General features: G+C 42.2%; 1 protein-coding gene across 1 annotated transcript; it reads left to right on the top strand.

The window, feature by feature from the left end:
• Nucleotides 1-4667: 4667 nt before the first annotated feature.
• Nucleotides 4668-23504, top strand: LOC140494418 (cathepsin L2-like). Its single transcript, XM_072593601.1, has 7 exons — nucleotides 4668-4796; nucleotides 9023-9145; nucleotides 14479-14631; nucleotides 16394-16615; nucleotides 16791-16956; nucleotides 21108-21213; nucleotides 23405-23504. Exons 1-7 carry the CDS (start codon nucleotides 4668-4670, stop codon nucleotides 23502-23504), a joined length of 999 nt encoding a protein of 332 aa, XP_072449702.1.
• The last annotated feature ends 2704 nt before the right edge of the window (nucleotides 23505-26208 follow it).

The following is a 26208-nucleotide window of genomic DNA, read 5'->3' on the forward strand; positions in this document are numbered from 1 at the left end:
AGAATAAAAGAGTGGAAGACCTTAGAATCATCAGGGGAATTCTGATTTTTATGCTGAAAGGATTCTGTCACAGGAACTTTATTTCAAAGGACACTGGAGAGTCCACTTGGTAAAGCAGGATGAAGAGATCCTGTTTGACTCAGGAAGAGTTTAAACTTTAATCTTAAGACTGTGGAGAGTGTGGTGTTATGTATAAACACAGAACTGGGTTGTTGGCTGTGGTGGTGATGTCCTGGTGGTATTATCACTGGATTGTTAATCCAGAGAGCCACGTAATGTTCTGAGGGAGTGGGTTCAAATCCTGCCCTGGCAGGTGTTTGAACTGGAATGCAATGGGAAAACAAAATCTGGAATAAAGAGTCTAATGAAAACCATGAATCTGTTGTTGGAAAAACCCATCTCATTCGCTTATGTTCTTTAGGGAAAGAAACTCCCATCCTTCCCTGGTCTGGCTTACATGTGACTCCAGACCCACAGCAATGTCCTCTGGGCAATTAGGAGTGGGTATTAAATGCTGGCAGAGCCAGTGATGCCCTCATCCTTAAATGAATAAAAACAATAGGAAATTACTGTAGAATATTCTTTTTTACAATGTAATGAACTTGTTGCCTGCTACGGAATATTTAGTCTATGTTGACCTTACCTTTTTTGTTACAGTAAGGGTCTTAAAATGTGAAAGCCTATCCTCCAATTTTTAATTTAGTCACTCAGTTGGAAACCATGCGTTCGGTCTCTACAAGGTTTGTAACAATGACTGCTATTGTCTAAGTTTGTAAACCAAGTATGGTGATCTTAGTGAGATAGCAAAGTCTTGGCTACTGTGGAAATGTACTGTAGTCTGAGCTTGAACCTTCAGTAGAGAAGGAATGCAAAGGAAAGATTATTGCTAAAAAATATTGTAAGTTTGGAAAGATACGCTATTGCTTATTAAATGATACTTGATAAATATATTCTGATCCAAAAGGTAACATCTGCCATTACTTGTCAGGAAAGTGACTGCTTCACTTGTCAATCAGACAGTACCTTGGCATGGAAAGGACGCTAAGTGTGTTGTATAAAACTTCTCTCACATGCACACTCCCTGGTGGGATCCCATATAGACGGCAAAAACACTGGACGGTAAGGTTGCTAATGCAATTCATTTTTAAAATTGTTCTGGTATGTGTTTTAGGCAAGCATTTTGTGTTTAAATTATCGTCGTGGATATCAAATGGCAAGGTCTCTTTGTGTCATTTCAAGTTATTGTAATATTTCAGAGAAGGAATGTTTATCTTCAATGTGGGCTTAATAATGTAAAGCAAAGTACACCGAAGTTAGTGCCATCATCAAAGATTGTACAGAGAGACTGGAGAAAATAACCTTATTGTCCACGACTTGAACTCTCACCAGACACGGCTTCTTGTGTTCGGTTCTTAGATTCGATTAGATTCCCTACAGTACGGAAACAGGCTCTTTGGCCCAACAAGTCCACACCAGCCCTCCAAAGAGTAACCCACTCCCCTACCCGATATTTACCCCTGACTAATGCATGTAACACTATGGGCAATTGAGCATGGCCAATTCACCTGACTTGCACATCTTTGGATAGTGGGAGGAAACTGGAACACCCGGAAGAAACCCACGCAGACACGGGGTGAACGTGCCACACAGTCACCCGAGGCTGGAATCAAACCCTGGTCCCTGGCGCTGTGGGGCAACACTGCTAACCACTGAGCCACCGTGCCACCCCATATAAAGAGTGGGCCAGGCATCTACTGCATAGTGAGCGTGGACATCAATAATAAACTCTTTTTCTGCTCATTCATGATTAGTGTGGTGCTGGAAAAAAAACCAGCCAATCAGGCAGTATCTGAGGAATAGTAGAGTTGACGCTTCAAGCATAAGCTCTTCATCAGGAATGCACTAATAATGTGGAACCCCAGGCTATCAACGGGGGAGGTGGTGTGGTAGTGGCATTATCACTGCACTAGTAATGTGGAACTCCAGGGTCAGATATAGGGGAGGTGGGGATGTAGAGGTATCATCCCTGCACTAGTAATCTGGAACCCGAGGCTATCATTTAACATTCCTGACGAAGAGCTTATGCTTGAAACGTCGACTCTCCTGCCCCTCGGTTGCCGCCTGACCGGCTGTGCTTTTCCAGCACCACACCTTTTAACTCTGACCTCCAGCATCTGCAGTGCTCACTTTCTCCTGCTCATTCATGACCCCAGTGTCTCCTTTGAGGGCTAGGAGGGTTCCTGAGGCATTTATATTAAGGGCAGTGGTGACTTGCATTGTAGTGGTCATGCGCTAGGAGACTGACCAGACAGCTCCTACGTAACCTTCCTCCTGGCCTCCATTCTGTGAGGCTTCTCCTCATGCCCAGTTAAGCTGACTGGGGTGTGATTGGTGCATTGCCATAGTTTGCTCTTTAAGTCAGAGAGTTTCCATTGAAACATCTGACAATTACTACTGTATTTATATTGTTGGAGAAACTTCCACTGAGCTATCTTACTGAGCTGATCAACACTCTTTGAATTTGAATTCAGAACTTGTTCATATACTTCTTCCTAACTTCTCTGCACAATTTATGTATTGTTTCTTTTAAATTGGCCAGCATTCGTGCATTTAAATTGAATTCAGTTGCTGCGCTCTGATCCTCATCTTAATGGTTAGCTCAGTTGGTTGTTATATAATGCAGAGTGATTGCAACGTAATTCCCACACTGCCTGAGGTGACTACAAAAGTCTTCTTCTCACCCCTTCCCCTCACATGAGGCATGATGATGGGCGGCTCGGTGGCACAGTGGTTAGCTAGAGACCTGGGTTCAATTCCCGACTCAGGTGACTGACTGTCTGGAGTTTGCACATTCTCCCCGTGTCTGTGTGGGTTTCCTCCGGATGCTCTGGTTTCCTCCCACAGTCCAAAGATGTGCAGGTCAGGTGAATTGGCCATGCCAAATTGCCCGTAGTGTTAGGTGAAGGGGTAAATGTAGGGGAACGGGTGGGTTGCGTTTCGGCGGGTCGGTGTGGACTTGTTGTGCCGAAGGGCCTGTTTTCACACTGTATCGTATCTAATCTAATAAATTCCTATAAAAGGGCGGCACGGTGGCACAGTGGTTAGCACTGCTGCCTCACAGCACCAGAGACCCGGGTTCAATTCCCGCCTCAGGTGACTGACCGTGTGGAGTTTGCACGTTCTCCCAGTGTCTGCGTGGGTTTCCTCCCACAGTCCAAAGATGTGCAGGTCAGGTGAATTGGCCATGCTAAATTGCCCGTAGTGTTAGGTAAGAGGTAGATGTAGGGGTATGGGTGCGTTGCGCTTCGGCGGGGCGGTGTGGACTTGTTGGGCCGAAGGGCCTGTTTCCACACTGTAGGTAATCTAATCTAATCTTAAACGTCCACCAGTTTTATTTCTTTCAAATGAGAGTGTAGGACTGTGGCAACTTCACTTTTCTCAAGAGGTTAGTAAAAGTTAACAACCATGAAAATATGACCTTTATTCATTTCCAGCTTCTGAATATCTCAGGGAATATTACTTTAATCTCTCATTGTTGAACCCTGAGAAGGTGGATGCTGGTAGAGCGATTTGATATGGTTTTCTAGGAAACTTCACAAGAGTCAGTCACATTAACCTGGGACTGGAGTCGCACATCGTGCAGGCTGGATAAAGAAGTCAGGCTTCCAATCCGGAAAGGCATGAGTGAACCATCTGTGTGTTTAGGACATTCTAAAGACTTCTATAGTCAAGATTAGAGTGGTGATGGAAAAGCACAGCAGGCCAGGCAGCATCCAAGGAAAATCCTGATGAAGGGCTTTTGCCTGAAATGTCAATTTTCCTGATCTTTCTTGCTGCCTGACCTGCTGTGCTTTTCCATCACCACTCTAATCTCGACTCTGATCTCCAACATCTGCAGTTGTCACCTTCGCCTAAAAGCTTCCATAGTCGAGGCCTTTAACCAGCTTTTCATTTTCAGGCTTGCAAAGCAAACTGGGCTATAAATCACAAGATAACATTCCAGCACATTCTTATACAGTCACGGAGACAACAGCATGGAATCAGACTCTTCACTCCAACCAGTCCATGCCAAACATCATCCCAAAGTAACCTAGTCCCTGCTCCGGGCCCATATCCCTCCAAACCTTCCCTATTAATGTACTTACCCAAATGTCTTTTGAACATTGCATTTGTACCTGTATCCAGCACTTCCTCAGGAAGTTTATTCCACATGTTATTCCACCCTCCGTCTAAAAATATGTCTGTTTTTTAAAATATCTCTTCTCTCACCTTAAAAATGGGTGCCCTAGTCTTGAAACCCTCATCCTAGGGAAATGACAACTACCATTAACTCTATCTGTACCCCTCAATATTTTATAAATTTCGATCCGGTTGTCTCAATTTCCTATACTCCAATGAAAGAAGTTCCAGCTGTCCAGCTTTTCTCTATAACTCAAAGCTTCCATGCCCAGCAATGTTCTGTAAATCTCTTCTGAACCCTCGCCAGCTTAATAATATTTTTTCTTAAACTCGGCGACCGTCTTTGTGGGTGATTGATCAAAACCTTTGGATAACCTTATCTCTATACAGATTAACATTAATAACAATTTGGTCCAGAGTAATTGTGAGCAATATTTTCCATTATAGATTAATATGATGGGTTTTGTCTTATTAGGCTGTCTATCATAATGGTCACCCTAATCATTGGATGTTTGGAGGTCTGCATTCTGGCATTAGCCTCCAGATCCCCATTTGATCCAACGTTGGATGATGGCTGGAACAACTGGAAATCATTTCATAATAAACAGTACGAAGAGGTAAGAAGTTAAATGTTGACCTTAGTTCAAAGGTTGCATTAGAAACAGTTCAGAGAAGGTTAAGTCAACCTACTCCTGGGAGAAAGGGATTATCTTAAGATGATAGGATAGGCAGGTTGGGCCGGTGTCCAATAGCATTGAGAGGAATGAGAGGTGATCTTGTTGAAACGTTGGCAGGGTGGATGCTGAAAGGCTGTTTCTCTTTCTGAGTAAGATTAGACCCAAGGCTCAATGATGGGTTTCCCATTTAAGATGGAGATAAAGAGAAATCTTTTTCTCTGAGAGAGGCGTTAGCTCTTGAAGTTTTCTTCCTCAGAGAACCGTGAAGTTAGGTTCATTAACTCTTTTAAAGCGTGAGTTAAATGGAGTCAAAGGTTACAGGAGGTAAAGAAGAAAGTAGAAATGAGACCATCGTCAAAACGACCTCAGTCTTATCAAGTGGCGAAAGTTTGAGGGGCTGAATGGCCTACTTCTGCTCTTCATTCCACATTTGTAGTTATGTAAGGAATAATGTTGATAAACATTGCACCAATTTCACACATTTTGAATTTGATTGAAAAAAAATCTGCATTAATATAACACCTATAAGTATAATATCCCAAAGCACTTTGCAGGAGCTTTTTCAATGAAAATCTGTCACACGCCATTTCAAGTGAGATGAGGCAGCAAATGAAAAGACTTTTAAAGGAGATAGGTTTTAAGGAGCATCTTAAGGAAGGAAAGCGAGGTTAAGATGTGCTGAGATTTACAGAGGGAAATCTGGAGAAAATCAAGATGAACAAGAGTTCTGAAATGTAGAAACCTGAAATCTCAGAGGATTGTAGGACTGGAAGAGGTTACAGACATAAGCAATGTACATGGATCGATGTCAAAGCATGGTGAAAACATCTGCATTGAGGCCTTACTCAACAGACTTAGTTAGAGACAAAAAAACCTGCAAATACTGGAGTCCAAGGTAGACGAACAGGAGGCTGCAAGAACACAGCAAGCCAGGCAGCATCAGAAGCTGGAGAAGTCAATGATTTGGGTGTAACCCTTCTTCTGGACAGACAGCAATGTAAGTAGGAAAGAATAGGAGTGATGGGGCAGAGAATGGGGGTGGGGGGTGGGGAGGGGGGCGGTGGTGAGCATTAGGACACAGACGTAACAGTTTTGCATGGGGTAAGGTCTACCAACCCTGTAGGTGGGATGTAAACTGGAACAGCATTAGAATGATGGAAAAACTCAACAGGTCTGGCAACATGTGTGAAGAGAAATCAAATTTAACATTTCGGTTTGAGTGACCCTCCCTCAGAACTCAGTATTGGAATGATTCAGTTCAGTATGAACCCCTCAGTTATTAATAATTCCTTATCAGGTATTTATCTGCTTATTCTCTGAATTAAAATTCAATGCATCGAACTGACTATTTAGCTTGCACAATCTTTCTGAGATTAGTTGTTTACTATGTGTATTCCTTTACATAAGTTTTGATTATGTTGAGGAATGCTTCATCAACACAATTCAATCTTTAATGAACAATAATTTGTAGAGGGGATCAGATGCCAGCAAGTTGCGAGATGATGAGATTCCGAATTGTTCTGTACTGGGCAGTTACTAGGCTCCAGTCAGAGCTAAAGGATGTATAAACTTGTCTTTTGCTTCAGTCCAGTGAGGAGTTTTTATTTTGAAGGTGTGCTCTCTGTAAAAGTTCAAAACAATCTGAACAAGTCCAGGAAGACTGGCTGAACATTTATCATTGCCACGTGACTCATCTCTTAACACAGACACAGTCCAAACATAACATGCACCAACTATAAACATAACACAGATCAGTTGAAAAACGAAAACAGCTTTAAATATAATTGTCCCAGCAATTGTGCATCAAAAAGTATATTTATCTCTCGTTGTTTCGTTTACACATCTCAGCTATGTCAGGAAATAGCTGAGGCTTTGTTCCACTCAGTTTCCACTTCATCTCTGCCTCATTATAGATCAGAAAGCAAAGGACTGTAGGGTTAGGAGTGTACCATTTCCTCCATTGAGCTTGTTCTGCCGTACGATGAGACCATGGACTGAATTTTAAAAGGGCTGTGGCAGTATTAGAAACATTGTTCACAAACTGACTGACCTTAATGAGAAAGCTGCCCTCGAGTGATAGTGCAGTGCAGCTGGTCTTCAGAAACCGAATGGGACTTCCAGCCTTCAGTGGGAGCAAGTCCAGTCTCTGAGAGCGGCCAGCAGGCCCAATAGCCAGCTGCACTCACTGGGAAGCGCTGGAACTGCATACAACACCAATGATGATTAGCTTCAGCCCAATGCCCCAAGCCCTGTGAACATGGGGGAAGGGGCTTCCTTGGAGATTCTAAGTGGGGGAGAGTTGGACAATCTTTGAGTATGGGAGACCATCCATTTTCAAAGGATTATTGGCCACCATTTTTGCCACCTCCACTGGGATGCCACAATCATGCCACACATATTCCCATCCCTCTCTTGTCAGCCTTCTGCAAGGACCCTTCCTTCTGGGATACCCTGGTTCATTCCTCCTCGACCCCGAACACCCCTGACACCCCCATGGCACCTTCCCGTACAACTGCAGAAGGTGTAACACATGCCATTCACTTTCTCCCTTCTCACTATCAAAGGGCCCAGCCATACCTTCCAGGTGAAGTGTGATTTAGCTGCACTTCACTCAATCCAATCTATTGTATTCACTGTTACAGAGTGATCCCTTCTACATTGGAGAGACAAAGTGCAGACTGGGTGACCATTTTGTGGAACACTTATATTCTGTCCACAAAAATGACCCCAAACTTCCAGTTGCCTGCCATTTTAACACCCCCAACCCCGCCCCCCCCCATTCCCTGGCCAACATCTCTGTCTTGGGCTTGCTGTAGTGCTCCAGTGAATCTCAGCACAAGCTGGAAGAACAGCACCTCATTTATCGGTTGGGGAAATTTGCAGCATTCTGGTCTCAATATCGAGTAGGCCCTGAGCACCTTTCCCCATGTTTTTACCGCAGCACCCACACACCAGGCCTTGTCATCACATAGGCTGCTGGCAAAAGGAACACATTAAGAACCAAATGGCCGCCCAATGCTCTCTTGAATATCTCAACTATACCTCCTCCATTGCATTTCCAGGCAATGCATTGCAGACCCGAACAACTCGCTGTGTGAAAAAGTCCATATACCACAGATTTTCTCATTCACTTAATCTCCTGATATCTCAGTAATTTTATGCCCCTGTCTACACATCTTCCAGTGTTGTTTATCTTTATGTTATTAGCAAATTTGGATCAGTGGCTTTCCATTCCGCCATCCAAGTTGTTCAGAAATTTATTGAGTAGTTGTTTCAGGGTAGGTGACATTGGGAACTAGATGGTAGTAACAGGAGATGACAATCTAAGAGACTCAGTGGTTAGCAATGCAGCCTCACAGCATCAGGGACCCGGTCTCGATTCCAGTTTCGGGTGACTGTCTGTGTGGAGTTTGCATGTTCTCCCTGTGTCTGTATGGATTTCCTCCAGGCGCTCTGATTTCCTCAAGTAGTCCAAAGATGTGTGGGGGAGGTGGATTGGCCCTGCTAAGTTGCCCACAGTGTCCAGGGATGTACAGGCTAGGCAGATTAGCCATGGGAAATGCAGGAATGGATTTGCTTAGGGAGGGTTGGCCTGGATGGGGTGTTCTTTCAGATGGTCAGGGTGGACTCGATGGGCTGAGTGGCCTGTTTCCACACTGTAGGGATTCTATGATTCTATAATTGTCAGCAATATGATATTCCAATTAACCCAGGCCCTTTGACCAACAAGGAGAGAAGATTCACAGAAAGAAGGAATTAAAGATTTCATCAGGTGGAATGTTTACATGTAAGAGTGTCACTAAGGTCCTCATGAGTAGCCCTTAAAACAAAGACAACATTACAGCCACTGTTTCCCTCCAACTTGATGGTCGATTATCAGTGCAGAATGGAAATTTTATGAAGGAGACTGGACAGGGGCTCATGGTATGAAGCTTCAGATTCTGAACAGCTTCCAGTGGTGGTGCTGTCCATGAGGAAATAGGTCTTTTGTTAGTGAGTAACACTGTCCACCACAACACAGAAGATCAGAACTTAACAGGAATGGGCATGTTAATGCAGCATGTAAAATCTTTCGTTTTTAAGTGTGCAACTAAAGTGATTAAAACACCCAAATTTATAACAGTAAAAGAGATTAAGATTTAATTTTGGCTTAATCTTGCTTTTAGCATGAGAAGGATTATAGAAGACTGGTTTGGGAAGACAATAGGAGATACATCGAACAACACAATCTGGAGCACGCAATGGGGAAACACACCTTTACTGTGGGAATGAACCAATTTGGAGATCTGGTATGTACTAAGTAGAAATGAAAGATACCATCTCCTGAACTTCCAATGAATCAGAAATGATAGTGCTGCGTAGAAAGAATGAGAAGCAAGGAAGCTTCTGCCTTGTCAGTTTACAATGGCATTTTTTGACAGTAGATGCTAGACATCTGAGGTAAAGAAAATCTGAGAAACACTCATCAGGTCTGACAGCATCTGTGAAAATGGAAATGCTTTGGTTATCTCACCAATGATACACAACAGCATGCTTAAGAATCCCCAAACGAAGCTGCTGGGAAACCTCACAACCAACTCCTGTATACCTAAATGGAACTTCATTTTGTTTTCTGTAAGGATACATGGGGAAGTAATGGCCTTGACTATTAATCCAGAAACTCAAATAATGTTTGGGGGACCCGGGTTCAAAATCCATCCTGGCAGATGGTGGAATTTGAATCTAATAAAAATCTGGAATTAAGAATCTACCGATGACCATGATTCAATTGTCAGGAAAACCCATCTGTTTCACTAATGTCCTTTAGGGAAGGAAATCTGTCATCATCTGGCCTACACGAGACTCCAGACCTACAACAATGTGGCTGACACCCAACTGCTCCCTGAAAGGGGCTAGCAAGCAATTCAGTTCAAAGGAAACTAGGGACAAGTGATAAATGCTGGCCAGCCAGCAATGCCCACGTCCCATGAGTGAATAAAAAAAATTCTACCTACTTGCTCAGGAGTTTGGAAGCAGGTTGGCAAGTTGCAACTCCTGTCAATCCCAAGAACCAGATTTCTTACTGGAGTTTAGTCAGCTAAGCAATAATTTGCATCTCAAATGTATTTTTCACATGGAAAAGCATCTTAAAGTGCTTTGTGAACAAACTTAAGTACTTTTAAGTTACTTAAGAGTAACTTAATCAACAAAATATAGGAGACTTGAAGAAGGAGCTAGTTATAGATGTGAGTTATCTGTGCTGCCATCAGTGATCTAGTGAGCCACATAATTAAGGACGTATAGAGACTTTTAAACCAAGTATTAAGGGCAAGAAATTGAAATTGGGACAATGTGCTCAACTGAAGTATAGTGACAAGGCACAGACAGAGAGGCATTACAAATATCATTAAATGACAAAACTGAAGGCTGTTTCTGAATGTATCTGGCATTGGAACAAAATAGATGAGCTAATCACACAAACAGAAATAAAATAGCACAATCTGGCAAGGATCGCAGGGATGGGGCTGCAGAATGTCTTAGATTGAAACCTGAATATTGAAGAGTACAGGACACTTAGAAAAGGCAGGAACCTAAATGGAGGGATCACTCTGTTAATTAATGATGGTGTTAGCATAACAGAGTGATAACCCAAGTTCAGGGACAGCAGTTTGGGTAGAGATGAGAAATGATAAAGGTAAGTTCACTTGTGGGAGTGGTGTAGAGACACCCCCCCCCCCCCCCCCCCCACCCCCTTCGCCAACATAGTAGGATAGAGAATAAAGGATGAAATAATGGAATCTATCAGAAAGGTATAGTGATAATCATGGGGGTTGTAAATCAACACATAGACTGGAAAAATCAGATAGTCAAAGATAACCTAGATGACGAGCTTATAGAATCTTTCAGGATAGTTTCTTAGAATTGCATGTTCTGGAAGAAAGTCATGACTGCAGTTGCTGGAGATCAAAGTTAAAGAGTGTGGTGCTGGAAAAGGTACTTTTCAGGTGTGAAAAACACTGTAGGTCAGGCAGCATCTGAGGAACATGAGAATCGACAAATCGAGCATTAGCTCTTTATGATGAAGGGCTAATGCTCAAAGCGTTGACTCTCCTGCATCTCGAATACTGGCTGACCTGCTATGCTTTTCCAGCACCACATTCTTCAGTTCACGTGTACTAGAGCTGACCAAAGAGCAGGCTAGACTAGTCCTGGTATTGTGCAATACAATAGCAGAAATGAATGACCTCTAAGTGAAGGCACTTCTAGGTAGCAGTGATCATTATATGATTGAATAATAATGTGACAATATATAGAAGTAAAAATCTAGTACATCAACATTGTTAGGACAATTATGAGCACATGATGGTGAACTGGTAAATTAGGTTAAGTGATAAGTTAACAGAAATACAGTGGCACATATTTAAGGACGAACTACAGAATATGTAGAATAGGTACTTTGCAATAAGCATGATAAACTTCAAGGGAAGCACCCTCCATGCTTTGTTAGCTAAAAATGTTAAGGATAAGTTCAAACTTAGCAAAAGAGCATTTACTGTAGAAAGGTGTGTGGCAGTCAGAAAATTGGACAAAATATTAAAGAAAACAAAGAATGACAAAAATATTAACAAAGATGGAAAGTATTAGAGAAAGTTAGTTCGAAATATAAAAACAATTAATAAACGTTTCTATAGCTACTTAAAAAAAGAGTTTACCAAGTGAAGTTAGCCCGATAGAAAACATATCCAGGGAATTACAAATGGAAAATAAGAAAGTGGCAGATGAACTGAATAGGTTTAGTCTTGCATTAGTTCCACTATAGAGATTACTGTAAAGATTGCAATGAGGTCAACCAGGCACAGTCTTAGCTGTAGGAAATGGAAGGCAGAAGAATTCAAGAAATTACAATCACCAGGAAAGTAATAGTGAGTAAATTGGTGGAGCTGTTGGTTCAGAAATCCACTAGATCCCGATACACTTCATTCTCAGGTCTTAAAGGAAGTACAGGTAAGAAAACTGATGCATTAGTTTTAATTTTCCAGAATTCCTTAGATTTGGAGAAGGTTGCTCAGATTGGAAAATACAGAATATAACTTCTTTATTTGAAAAAGGAGACAAAAACAGGAAACTACAGACCAATTAGCCTAGCATCAGTCAGAGGACAGATGTTAGTACCTGTTATTAAATGAATTATGGTCCAACACTTGGAGAAGTCTCAGGAAACCAAGCAGTCAACATGACATTAAAGGAAAATTGTGCATAACCAACTCATTGGAGCTCTTTGAAGAGATAACATGTGCTGTAGATATGTAGGGGAATGTGAATGTATAGAACTTAGAATTCCAGAAAGTATTTCATCAGGTTATTTTGGGCGATTAGCGTTTATGATGTAGGGATTGACATGTTGCCATGGAAAATCCAACAGGAAACAGAAAATTGGTATACATGAGCCACTTTCTGTTTGGTGTGATGTAACTAGTGGTGTGCTACTGGGATGAATGCTGGACCTTCAATATTTTGCAATTCACTTAAGTAACTTCAATAAAGGCACCGAATGCATGGTTGATAAATTTACTGATGTCACAAAGATCAGTAGGAAAGTAAGTTGTAAAGACAACATAATCTGTCCCTTTGTACCTTCCTTAATTGAAGGGCAAAGATTCAGTTGATACAATATTGAAAGGCATATTATTCAACTAGAGAGAGGTTGCAGAGTTCTGGGATGATCAGGCATCTGGATGGCCTCGTGCATGAATCACAGATTGCTCATATGCGAGTTGAACTAGTGATCAAGAAAACTAATAGAAGAACTTTGTTAATTTGAAGGGAATCGCATACAAGTGTAGGGAAACTATGTTTCAGTTCCTGAGATTACATCAATATTAGTGTGTGCCATGTTGTTCTCCTTATTTAAGAAAAGCTTTCAGTACTTTGGAGGCAGTTCAGCGAGCATTTACTCGAATGATACTTGTAATGGATGAGATCTCCTGAGAAAAAAAGCTGAACAAGCTAGGCTTGTATCCACTGTAATTTAGAGGAAGTGACTTTGAGTTTAGATTAAATTACTTACAGTGTGGAAACAGGCCCTTCGGCCCAACAAGTCCACACCGACCCGCCAAAGCGTAACCCACCCAGACTCATTCCCCTACATCTAACACTACAGGCAATTTAGCATGGCCAATTCACCTAACCTGCACATTTTTGGACTGTGGGAGGAAACCAGAGCAAAGCCATACAGACACAGGGAGAATGTGCAAACAGGAATTGAACCCAGGTCTCTGGTACAATGAGGCAGCAGTGCTAACCACTGTACTACTGTGCCGCCCACGGTGATTGAGGTATTTTCAGATCCTGATCGCTTTGACATGTATAAAATGGACGCCATTCCACAATGGTCAGAAGCTTCTCCTTTCAACTTAGAACCACCTATCTCTCTCACTTTGAATTGTCTCTATGGGAGCATGTCCAAATAATGACTGAAATAGGTGAGTATCAAAAACAGCCTTTTTATTCAGTAACCGATTTAGTGCAGTTTGAGTTGGAATGCAGTATTAATGAATATAGTTAGCTGGTGAGTGAGTTAGTAAAGATAGCTATAACACAATATCTCACATCCCCTTGTTCTAGACCTCCCTCTCTATGCTCGTTCCTCCACATATATGCTTCAGTGTCAGGCATATGTTTCTTGCCTCATGATGTCTCCAGTTTAAAACATCTTTGCACAGAAACATCACTTCAAGATCCCTGCAGCAAATTTGGGAAACCAGTTCTTATCAGTTTTCTGACATCATAGACACGTACACAGCCAAGCATACAGACACGCGCACATATACTCACAAACACACACACAAAAATACATACACACACACACTCAACAATATACACAAACACACATATACACACATACATACAAATACATAAATTTACACAGACATATACACCTTTCTACACACACACACACACACACACACACATATGTACATGCACACACAGTTTAAAATCCAGCAACACTTGTGGTTGCAATACAATCATGAAATGTGCTGCACTTTGAGTAGAAGGTCATGTTTCCATACTGAGATTTCTGATAACATCTTCCAGCACCTTCCATGCCAAGTCTAAGTATCTCTTTAGGGGGCTACATGGCAGTCATTTTTCTCCTGTGTAGTAACACCAACTCTTGTGACCTCTCCAAATCCATCTAACTCTGAGCAGTGAGCACCTTATTCCAATTACCGACTCCCTGCAGCATTAACTGCTAGTACTCTTGGCATACTTTCTGAGATCTACAGAATTGTTTGGTGAAACTTACAAACCTGCTTATGAATGTTCCCCACAAATCTTGCTTAACATGCAAAGGGGTCTCGTTGTGATTCCGTTTCTTTCTTGTGTTGAAACATCTCATTAACTGAACCATGCCTACAAAGTGGAAAATCCAGGATACGGATGTTTGAAACTTTACAATTGCAATTCTCGGCTACACTCTGCTAACAGAGCCCATCTGATGACTGATTCTTGGGAATTCTAAATGTTTACTTTTTGCACCCAGAGGATGAAAGTTATGCAAATTCACTGTGAAATTATAAGCAAAGTAAAATGAGTCTTTAGATCCTGCTAAGTTACAATTTCAGTTATTTTGATTTTCTAGACCTTCGATGAGTTCAGGCACCTTTTGTCTGCATCCAGCATAAACGATGCTGAGAAAATTAGTTCCAAAGTGTTTACAGCACAGCAGAACATCCAACTGCCGAGCACTGTTGACTGGCGTCCCAAAGGTTATGTTACTTCAGTGAAGGACCAGGTAAAGATGAGGGGAAATGTTTTTGGTGCTCATTAAAGTGAGATATTTTGAAGATCTGTTAATGGCATACAATATTAAAATCATGTTATTTGACCTTTTTTACAGGTAATATAAGCAACACAATCAGTTTGCTGGGATGATCTGAAATCTGGATGGTTATGTAACAAAGTGCACATGACAGTACATCAAGGCAGAAATTGTGACAATTTATTTTGTACATTACAATCAAATAGAATCTCAATCTTGGACAATTCATCTTGACATTTGTTTTTCCTTTTTCCAAAAATTATTATTGGTTCTGGGGATTTTCCTCTCTCCTCTCTGCCTTCCTCCCGTACACCTTACCAATGTAGGGGGAGTCTGAAAGAAGCATCTCCTACACTGATCCATCCTCTCCCTTAATGCTTTCCATTCCTCTGCTTCACCCTGTTTACCAGCCTTCCCTTTCACCCTGACAGGAATATACTTTCTCTGGATTCTTGTTATCTCATTTCTGAAGGCTTCCCATTTTCCAGCCATCCCTTTACCTGCGAACAACTGCCTCCATTCAGCTTTCGAAAGTTCTTGCCTAATACCGTCAAAATTGGCCTTTCTCCAATTTAGGACTTCAACTTTTAGATCTGGTCTATCCTTTTCCATCACTATTTTAAAACGAATAGAATTATGGTCACTGGCCCCAAGGTGCTCCCCCACTGACACCTCAGTCACCTGCCCTGCCTTATTTCCCAAGAGTAGGTCAGGTTTTGCACCTTCTCTAGTAGGTACATCCACATACTGAATCAGAAAATTGTCTTGTACACACTTAAGAAATTCCTCTCCATCTAAACCTTTCACACTATGGCAGTCTCAGTCGATGTTTGAAAGTTAAAATCCATTACCATAACTACCCTATTATTTTTATAGATAGCTGAGATCTCCTTACAAGTTTGTTTCTCAATTTCCCTCTGATTATTGGGGGGTCTATAATACAATCCCAATAAGGTGATCATCCCTTTCTTATTTCTCAGTTCCACCCAAATAACTTCCCTGGATGTATTTCTGGGAATATCCTCCCTCAGCACAGCTGTAATGCTATCCCTTATCAAAAATGCCACACACCCCCCCCCCCCCCCCCAACTCCTCTCTTGCCTCCCTTTCTATCCTTCCTGTAGCATTTGTATCCTGGAACATTAAGCTGCCAGTCCTGCTCATCCCTGAGCCATATTTCCATAATTGCTATGATATCCCAGTCCCATGTTCCTAACCATGCCCTGAGTTCACCTGCCTTCCCTGTTAGGCCTCTTGCATTGAAATAAATGCAGTTTAATTTATTAGTCCTACCTTGTCCCTGCCTGCCCTGACTGTTTGACTCACTTCTGTTCTTAACTGTACCCGTCTCAGATCGGTCTCTTTCCTCAATATCTCCCTGGGTTCCACCCCCCCACCTGACTAGTTTAAATCCTCCCAAGCAGTTCTAGCAAATTTCCCTGCTAGTATTAGTCCCCTTCCAATTTAGGTGCAATCCGTCCTTGTACAGGTCCCTTCTACCCCAAAAGAGATTCCAAGGATCCAAAAATGTGAATCCTTCTCCCATACACCAGCTCCTCAGCCATGCATTCATCTGCTCTATCCTCCTACACGTCTTTTATATTTCTGCTTCTGTCTCAACTTTTTATCCTTGATTTGAGTCCTGAACGATGAGCTTCCTCATGAAGCTTCCTCCAAATTAAGAAGATGTCCTAAACTATTTCCCCACTCACTGAGACTTTTATTTCTTTGTTAGGGGCAGTGTGGTTCGTGCTGGGCTTTCAGCACTACTGGAGTACTTGAAGGTCAAGTCTTTAATAAAACAGGAAAACTCATTTCCCTGAGTGAACAGTATCTGATGGATTGTAGCAGAGCTGTGGGAAACGCAGGTTGTAAAGGTGGATCTGTCCTGGCAGGATTCCTATTTATAAAAGAAAAAGGCATCACTTCTGAGCAGTCTTATCCATACACTGCGAAGGTAACTCTTCTCTGAAATGTCACTGTTTGGCAGTTGTCAGACAGTTTGAATAGACAGAATGCTGCCTCAAACTTCTCCAGAAATCTTCTTTTCCAACAAGTTATGGTAACAGTTGTCAGGAAATTCCTGGAAATCATTTGGATCTCAGTTTTCTTTGACTTGCTTTTGGTTTCAGGATGGCAATTGTACATTCAACCAGAATGATATTGTTGCTACTTGCAAAGGTGTGCAGCAGATTCCATCTGGTTCAGAAGTGGATTTAGCTGCCGCAGTGGCTACAGTTGGACCAATATCAGCTGGTATAGATGCAGAACATAGATCATTCATGTTGTACAAATCAGGTAAGAAGCAAATTTTCTCGCTATGTTAAATGGACTCCTGCCTGTTTTCGAGAGTAAAGATTAGATTAGATTACTTACAGTGTGGAAACAGGCCCTTCGGCCCAACAAGTCCACACCACCCCGCCAAAGCGCAACCCACCCATACCCCTAACCTAACACTACGGGCAATTTAGCATGGCCAATTCACCTGACCTGCACATCTTTGGACTGTGGGAGGAAACCGGAGGAAACCCACACAGACACGGGGAGAATGTGCAAACTCCACACAGTCAGTCACCTGAGGCAGGAATTGAACCCGGGTCTCTGGTGCTGTGAGGCAGCAGTGTTAACCACTGTGCCACCCTAAGCAGCAGGGAAGCATGATTCATGTGTCACGAAATGTCAGGTCCAAGCGCCATCCAAGGGTTCTCAGGTTTTGTCTTAATAATTCTGGAATCTGCCAGTACCCGCCCCTTTCCAGCAGTCTCCAGAAAGCGTACAGTGGGATTTCTGGGAGAAAATGACAAAGGAGGTTCTGACAGTACACTTACTGTTATGAAGCAGCTCAGTGGTATATGTCTGTTGCTGGCATGCAGCAGGCAGTTCAGCTTGTTATGGACCAGACCAGATCCCACTCTTTCATTGGAGAGAGACAACTGGTGGTGGTTTAAACTAATGGTCACCATTTTTCATGGGAGGGGCAAGGTTGAGAAAAGAGAAAGACTGAGAAAAGTCCTTCGTGGTAAGCTCAGCTATATGTGCATTGAACCCAATCTTTCTACCAAACCAACTGCCCAGCTAACAGGGCTGACCAATCCTCATACAATCATATAAGTACAATGGCTATAGTTGCAAATAATGCACCACCTAGTTCTCCAAAGACTTTTCCTGCAATGGATTACTCCCCAGTTGCCTGGATGGGTACAGCTCCAACACTATCCAGGACAAAACAGCCCATTTGATTGGCACCACATCCACAAGCATCCACTCCCTCCACCACTGACATTGGCAACTGCATGTGCCATCGACAAGATATATGACAGAAATTCACCCAGCCTCTTTAGCAACTTGCAAATACATAGGTACAACTATCTAGAAGAAGACAGGTAGCAGATATATGAGAGCACCACTACCTTCAAATTAATTTCCCTCCTCATCTTCAAGCCATCAGTGACATGAATATCATTGTTCAGTGTTACTGGGTTAAAATCTTAGAATTCCTGTTCCAATTGCATTGTGGATCTATCTCCACCAGATGGACTGTAGTGGTTCAAGGAGACAGCTCACCATTCCCCTCTTTCGAGGACAACCCAGGATGGGTAATAAATGCCAATCCAGCCAGTGAAACCCAGGTCATAGAGTCAAAGAGATATACAGCACAGAAACCGACCCTTGGGTCCAACTCATCCATGCCGACCAAATATCCCAACCCAATCTAGTCCCATTTGCCAGCACTTGGCCCATATCCCTCTAAACACTTTCTATTCAAATACCCATCCAGATGCCTTTTAAATTGTGTAATTGTACCAGCCTCCACCACTTCCGCTGGCAGCTCATTCCATTCACATACCACCCTCTGCATGAAAAGGTTGCCCCGAAGTCCCTTTTTTATCTTTCCCCTCTCGCCCTGGACCTATGCCCTCTACTTCTGGACTCCCTCACCCCAGGGAAAAGACCTTCTCTATTTCCCCCTCTATATCCCCACTTTTCATGATTTTATAAACCTCTATAAGGTCACCCCTCAGCCTCCGATGCTTCAGAGAAAACAGCCCCAGCCTGTTCAGCCTCTCCCGATAACTCAAATCCTCCAACGCTGGCAACATCCTTGTAAATCTTTTCTGAACCCTTTCAAGTTTCATGACATCCTTCTAATAGGAGGGAGACCAGAACTGCACTCAAAATTCCAAAAGTGGCCTAACCAATGTCCTGTACAGCTGCAACATGACCTCCTACACTCAATGCACTGACCAATAAAGGCAAGCATACCAAATGCCTTCTTCACCATCCTATCTTCCTGCAACTCCACTTTCAAGGAACTATGAATCTGTTCTCCAACACATGAAAGAATATTTCAAAAAGCAGACACTCACACCCACACATCCACATGCACAGACTCACTTGGTCTCCCCTGCGTACACACACACACACATATATGTTTGTAGGGTGAATTTGTACTTGCAGAATTACATTTTATTTTGCTCAAAAACTGCATAACTCCATGTAACATTCTGTTAAACCCAGTTTATTCTCCCCACCCCCACCCTCCTCTCACTTATCTCTCCACACTTCAGGCTCTCTGCCTGTATTCCTGATGAAGGGCTTTTGCCCGAAACGTCGATTTTGCTGCTCCTTGGATGCTGCCTGAACTGCTGTGCTCTTCCAGCACCACTAATCCAGAATCTGGTTTCCAGCATCTGCAGTCATTGTTTTTACCTTAGAAATAGTCTGACCTAACATTTGGGACACAGACAGACTTTAACTTCACACCTTTAATGCATTATGCTAAAAATCACACAACACCAGGTTATAGTCCAACAGGTATAATTGGAAGCACAGTAGCTTTCGGAACACTGTTCCTTCATCACAACCACCTGATGAAGGAGCAGCGCTCTGAAAGCTAGTGCTTCCAAATAAACCTATTGGACTATAACCTGGTGTTGTGTGATTGTTGACTCAATACCGAGAGGTCGTTGCCCCCTTGTGGGAGAGTCGAAGACCACAGGGAGTATCTCAGAATAAGAAAACTCACATTCTAGACAGAGATGAGGAAGAACCTCTTCTCTCAGAGGGTAGTGAATTTGTGCAATGCTTTACTGCAGAGATCTGTTAAAGTTATGTCATTAAGTATATTCAAGACTGAGATGGACAGAGTTTCAGTCAGCAAGGGGAATGAAGGGTTATGGGGTAAACCCAGGAAAGTGGAGTTGAGGATTATTAGATCAGCCACAATATCATTGAATGGTGGAGCAGATTCAATGGACTGAAAGGCCTACTTTTGTTCTTATCTCTTATGGTCATACTTGAAAATTGGCAGACCCTACGTCAGCCAAAACTATAAGTCTGAAATCTGCTGTGACAGAACTCCTGATATCTAAACGTCATAATCTGTCTGATTGCATCATCTACCAAGAGCAAAGCCTAAAACTTCCACTGACATGTGGTAGGAGTAGAAATACGTTAGGGTGAAACTAAACAGCAATCTGTCACATCTACAGAGGCCTACCCATAATCCATTGCACTGGGCCATTTCCAATATTTTGGACCTCCCATGTGCGGCACTACATGAACTTTAACCTGCAGAGAGGCATGGTACTGAAATGATAGTCTGCTTTTCTAAAGGGGACATTTGTAAGTCAAATAGGGTTGAAGCAAAAGGTAGAAGAATATAAGTTTGATCACTGAGGAATCTATTCAATAGAAATTAGGACCGCACTTCTGTGCTCAGTTGTACCTTTTGGTATTGGATTGGCTGCATCTATCTAGGGTTGAGATGGACAGTTTTACTGGAAATACCCATACCCACACTTAAGCTGACTGTAACTATATTAGGGCATGTGCTTAAGAAACTCATTACTTCCACAGTCTTTCCTCCCAATCAGCACAACCTTAGGAAGGTGAGAGTAGCTTTGATGACTGTCAGGGAGGCAATGGCCTAGTGGTATTATCAGTGGAATGCTAATTCAGATAATATTCTGGTTTCCATGGGTTCAGATCCCACCATGGCATGTTGTGGAATTTGAATTCAATAATAATTTCTAAATAAGAGTCTAATGCTGACCATGAAACCATTGCTAATTGTCAGGGAAAGCCCATTTGAGACACTAATGTCCTTTAGGGAAGGAAATCTGCCATCCTCATCTGGTCTGTCCTAGGTGTGATTCCAGACCCATAGTGATGCACTTGACTCTTAACTGCCTCTGGGAGTTAAGAATGAGTAATAAATGCTGGCCTACCCAGTGATGCTCACATCATGTGAATGCATAATGTTAAAAAATTGTTCAGGTTATCCATGTACAGAGATCAATATAGGAATTCACTCCAACCCTGATCCTGCAAGTTAGAATTTCACCTTCATGAGTTTTTGATATTTCATACACAAAATTCCAGCTTTTATTATTGTGGAACATTTAGAAATTCTGCAGTAATAGTTATAAATATTTATTTTCTGACAGGAATATTTTATGAACCTCGCTGCAGTACAACCAAATTGGACCATGGGATTTTGGTCGTTGGATATGGAACTGAAAATCAGAAACCATTTTGGATTGTTAAAAACAGGTACATCACAGAGTGGATGTGGGAGCAAGGTGTTAAAGGCATCTTAATGCTGCCTTGGAGTTTAGTTTTCTTTATAATTAAGGCTACAGAGTCAAAACCTGGCGTCACACTGTAGTAGGCTTAACTCTTTTTGTCCACATTGATTGAAATTTGTTGTCCAGATGTTAATGCTTCAAAGAAGTCACTCTGTAATTGGTAATAAAATTAGAAATACTTATCAGGTCTGGCAGCATCTGTAAAGAGGGAAGCAAAGTTAATGTTCTGGAACTTTCTTCAGAACTGAGAGAAATTAGAAGGAGCCAAAGGTTTTAAACAGGTAAAAAAGGGGATGGTAAGATAAAAAAATGAACTAAAGAAACGATCTTTAATAAATGGGAACAGCATGTTTCCCATATCTGATGAAAGATCATTGGTCTGAACCACTTGGATTGCTTTTGTGGGGAACAGATGATCCCCCTGTCAGAGCTAAAACTCATTGACATGACTTTAAAGCTGACTGTTTCCTGATGCTTCTAATCCAATGGCAGCATTAATTACTCAAAAGTGGAGCTTTCACCCCTCAGGGAGAGAATGTCCCAACAGCAAGATTGCTGGCCAATCAGATTGACCGGCCTTTTTGTTATCACAGCAGCACCATAAGATTATAGCAGTGACTGCTGGGACTACAAGCACTCCCACTAAGGAAGATGATGTCTCCTGAACTCACAGCTATGTCTAGGCAAAGGTTGAGAGAGTACATCTGGGAATTTGGTTCAAAGTGGAAATTCAACTGGTAAATTTTTTTCAAGTTCATTTTGAGAGCATAAGTTAGATTTAGACCTAAAATGGATAGGAGTTAAGTTAAAATTGATTATTTAAAAAGGCAGCTGTGGTGGCAGTTATCTGTCAATCACCTGAATTTGAATTGAATTTATTGTCATGTGTACTGAGGCACAGTGAAAAGCTTTGTCTTGTGAGCAATACAGGCAGATCACAGAGTTAAGTAGCATAGATAGTAAATGCCTGAAATTGCTTGCCTGAAGTAAGTGACTCATCAAAGTTCTGTATAAAAAAAGATGGTTTTTAAAGCACATGGTCAATGTGAAGGAACTATTACCTGATAAGTCAGAGACAGAGAGAATATATCTAGGAATGTGATGCACAGGGAAAAGAAGTGCTTAAAGTATGGTTTGATGCAAGAGATAAAGTCTCCAGAGCAGATGGTGAATGGAAGGAGGTTATGAGACATGAATTGAGAGGCTGACTTGCAGTGGGACCAGGAGAACAGTGATGCCATAGTCCACAACCTGACCCAAGAGCAAGGAATTGTGTGCAAGATTTATTCAGGCTCCCTTCAAGAGCTTAACTGGGCTGGAGGAAATGTCCCAGAGCTTGAAGTGGTCAAATGGAATTAAAAGCCTGAAATAAATTGTGTGGACAGGGGCCAAACTCTTGATCCATTTCTCCTGAAATTTAAACATTCGAGGGGTGTCCCAGTTGAAGTCTATTTAACAACCATTTACAAGCTACATTCACACAGATACTCCTCTTATAGGGGAATCCAAATAAGGCAGAATTGCAAGACAGCACAGTGGCTCAGTGGTTAGCACCGCTGCCTCAAAGCACATGGTCCCAGGTTTGACTCCAGCCTTGGGCAACTGTCTGTGTGGAGTTTGTAGGTTCTCCCCGTGTCCGGTTTCCTCCCACAGTCCAAAGCTGTGCAGGTTAGGTGAATTGGCTATGCTAGGTGCGTGAGGGAGATGGGTTACTGTTCGGAGTGTGGGTGTGGACTGGTTGGGCCAAAGGGCCTGTTTCTGCACTCTAGGGAATCTAATAAAAAAAGTAAAACTGAGCCATTCAGGAGCAAAGTGAGACAATGCATTTTCACATAGTGATATAGAACTCTTTCCCTCAAAGCTCAGATGCTGGGACATTGAAATTTTTCAGACTGAGATTAACAGCTAAAGCTTTCAAGGAATACAGAACAGGTAAATGGGGTTGTTACTAAAGTCAGCCATGATGTAATGAAAAGATGCAGCAGTCTCAGAATTAAATGGTTATTCCTGAACCCATAAGCCATTCAAGAGATCTCTACCTCTCAGTCTCCTAAAAGATAAATTGAAATATTGCTTTGAATTGTCATTTTTCTCGCTTGATTTTGAAAGGCATGACTCACCAGGACTGTAATGCAAGCTTATTTTATTTGCTTCAGCTGGGGAGCAAGTTGGGGCAACAGAGGATATGTTCACATGGCTAAGGACTTGGATAACAACTGTGGAATTGCTTCCAATGCAGTTTACCCCGATGTTTGAAGGTTCAAATATCAGTTGTAACTGGATAAAACTCCAACAGCAATAATCAGACTGCATCTGCCTGGAGCTCTGATTTTATGGATCATTGTTAACCATATCATCATTATTTATCTTTGTCATTGTATTTATGCAGAGTTAGTTACAGGATATTCAAAAAAATGCTATAATTAAGACAAATGAAAGCCTACTTTCTGGCATCAATGAAGCGATAACCGTACCTGCTTCAATAACAACACAAAGGTTCACACTATTGCAAATCGCCTGTTTATTGTAATACTATGATGTCTTAAACTATTATGTTGTGTAATGTGTGGAGACGAATGTCTGTATGTATAAGCAGCACTGATCTATGTAGTAAAATGTGCCAGCAGTGATTCTGTGTCTCTTACTGTGTTTCCAATTGCATTACATCCTGTAATATATCAGAGAACCTCATTCAATGGTTGACCCACACACCATTTCCTCCGACTTCTCCCAAGGATCTATTTTGATGTTTGATGTATTGGGCATCCTTTTGTCTTGCGAGACCATGGATCTGTGCCTGGGAAGTCTTGCTTCAATCTTTATTGGTAAAGCAGCGTCTGTTGTGGGTGTAGTTACCCCCGCGGGTGTGGCAGTCTCGGCTGCAGTGACTGCACTCGGAGGCGCTGTCCTCCAGTGTAGTCTTAGAGTCATAGAGATGTACAGCATGGAGACAGACCCCTAGGTCCAACTGTCCATGCCAGCCAGATATCCCAACCCAATCTAGTCCCACCTGCCAGCACCCGGCCCATATCCCTCCAAACCCTTCCTATTCATACACCCATCTAAATGCCTCTTAAATGTTGCAATTAAACCAGCCTCCACCACTTCCTCTGGCAGCTTATTCCATACACGTACCACCCTCTGTGTGAAAAGGTTGCCTTGTAGGTCTCTTTTATATCTTTCCCCTCGCACCCTAAACCTATGCCCTCTAGTTCTGGACTCCCCAACCCCACAAAAAAGACTTTGCCTATTTACCCTCTCCATGCCTCTCATAATTTTATATATCTCTACAAGGTTACTCTTCAGCCTCTGACGTTCCAGGGAAAACAGCCCCAGCCTGTTCAGCCTCTCCCAATAGCTCAAATCCTCCAACCCTGGCAACATCTTTGTAAATCTTTTCTCAAGTTTCACAACATCCTTCCGACAGGAAGGAGACCAGAATTGCATGCAATCTTCCAACAGTGGCCTAACCAATGTCCTGTACAACTGCAACATGATCTCCCAACTCCTGTACTCAATACTCTGACCAACAAAAGAAAGCATATCAAATGCCTTCTTCACTATCCTATCTACCTGCGACGATACTTTGAAGGAGCTATGAACCTGCACTCCAAGGTCTCTTTGTTCAGCTAACACTCCCTAGCACCTTACCATTAAGTGTGTAAGTCCTATTAAGATTTGCTTTTCTGAATTAAACTCCATCTGCCACTTCTCAGCCCATTTTGCTGCTGTTTTCTCAGCGGGTGATGGTTGATGGCACCATCCAAAAACATGACTTCACCATCAAATCATACAACTCCTGCACTGTCGGGCTGGGTGTCCAATTTTTAATTCTAGTTCAGACACAATTCGGAAGGTGGAAACTTATTGTCTGTCACCTGTTCCCTCTCCACCTTGCTGGTCCTCTGGCCACTGTCTCAAGTACTTGGGACCTCCATGTCCTTCAATGACCTTTTGATTGATTTTGCTTTCTCTATCCCAATATCGTTTCTTTTACCAAAAATGATGGAATGATTTCTCATAACATATATTGTCTCTTACTGTGGTTTCTGCTGCTGAAACACTTTACTAGGCTTTTAGTGTTTGCAGAATCATTTATTTCAGTGCATTTCTGACTGTCCTCCCACATTATACCCTCCATAACCCTGAACTCATCCAAAACTCTGCTGTTCCTTTCCCAGCTTGAATCAGATTTCATTCACTTATCACTCTGTGTTGATGACTTACTTTAGCTCAGAATTCACTTAACTTTAAACTTTATTTTTTCTTTTGCACAGACAAATCCCTCTTTGGTTTCTTTTCTCTTTCTCTAATAAGATTACCTCTGCAACTTTCTAAAACGTTACAACTGTTCAGCAGCCACGCTTTCCTCCAACTCCACACCATCCTTCGTTCCCAGTTATTACCTCTCAACCATTGGTGGTGTGTCTTCACCTGAATAGCTGTAGAACTGCCTTTGCAAATCTCTTCTTTCTCCTTATTAAGCTCCTTCAATGTGTACATTTTTGACCAAGTTATTCGTTACACATCCTGAATATTCTTTTCTGTGGACACGTATCTTATTTTTCTGATCATGCTCCTTTGAAGAGTCCCAGAGTATTTTCCTATCTTAAAGGTCATAGAGTTTTACAGCATTGGAATTGACCCTTCGGCCCAACTTGTCCATGCGATCAGGTTTCCCAAGCCAAACTAGGCTCATTTACCTGTGTTTAGCCCATTTGCCTGCATTTGGCCCATATCCCTCTAAACCTTTCCTATTCATGCACTTGTCCAAATGTCTTTTAAAGGTTGTAACTGCACCTGCATCTACCACTTCCTCTGGCAGTTCATTCCACACACGAAACATTCTCTGTGTGAAAACGTTGCTGCTCAAGGCCCACTCCCACATGGCCCTGCATCACATGGGCTCAGTTCCCATCGTTTCTGAGCTGGGCCACCTATCTGGGATTGGCCCCAATCA

The sequence above is a fragment of the Chiloscyllium punctatum genome, chromosome 24 (genome assembly GCF_047496795.1).
Source record: "Chiloscyllium punctatum isolate Juve2018m chromosome 24, sChiPun1.3, whole genome shotgun sequence".
Lineage (NCBI taxonomy): Eukaryota > Metazoa > Chordata > Chondrichthyes > Orectolobiformes > Hemiscylliidae > Chiloscyllium > Chiloscyllium punctatum.

Coding starts and splice junctions, on each gene's coding strand:
- LOC140494418 (XM_072593601.1), top strand. CDS start 4,668: ATGGTCACCCTAATCATTGGATGTTTGGAGGTCTGCATTCTGGCATTA. Junction 16,616..16,790: donor CTTATCCATACACTGCGAAG/GTAACTCTTCTC, acceptor TTTTGGTTTCAG/GATGGCAATTGTACATTCAA. Junction 21,214..23,404: donor TTTTGGATTGTTAAAAACAG/GTACATCACAGA, acceptor TATTTGCTTCAG/CTGGGGAGCAAGTTGGGGCA.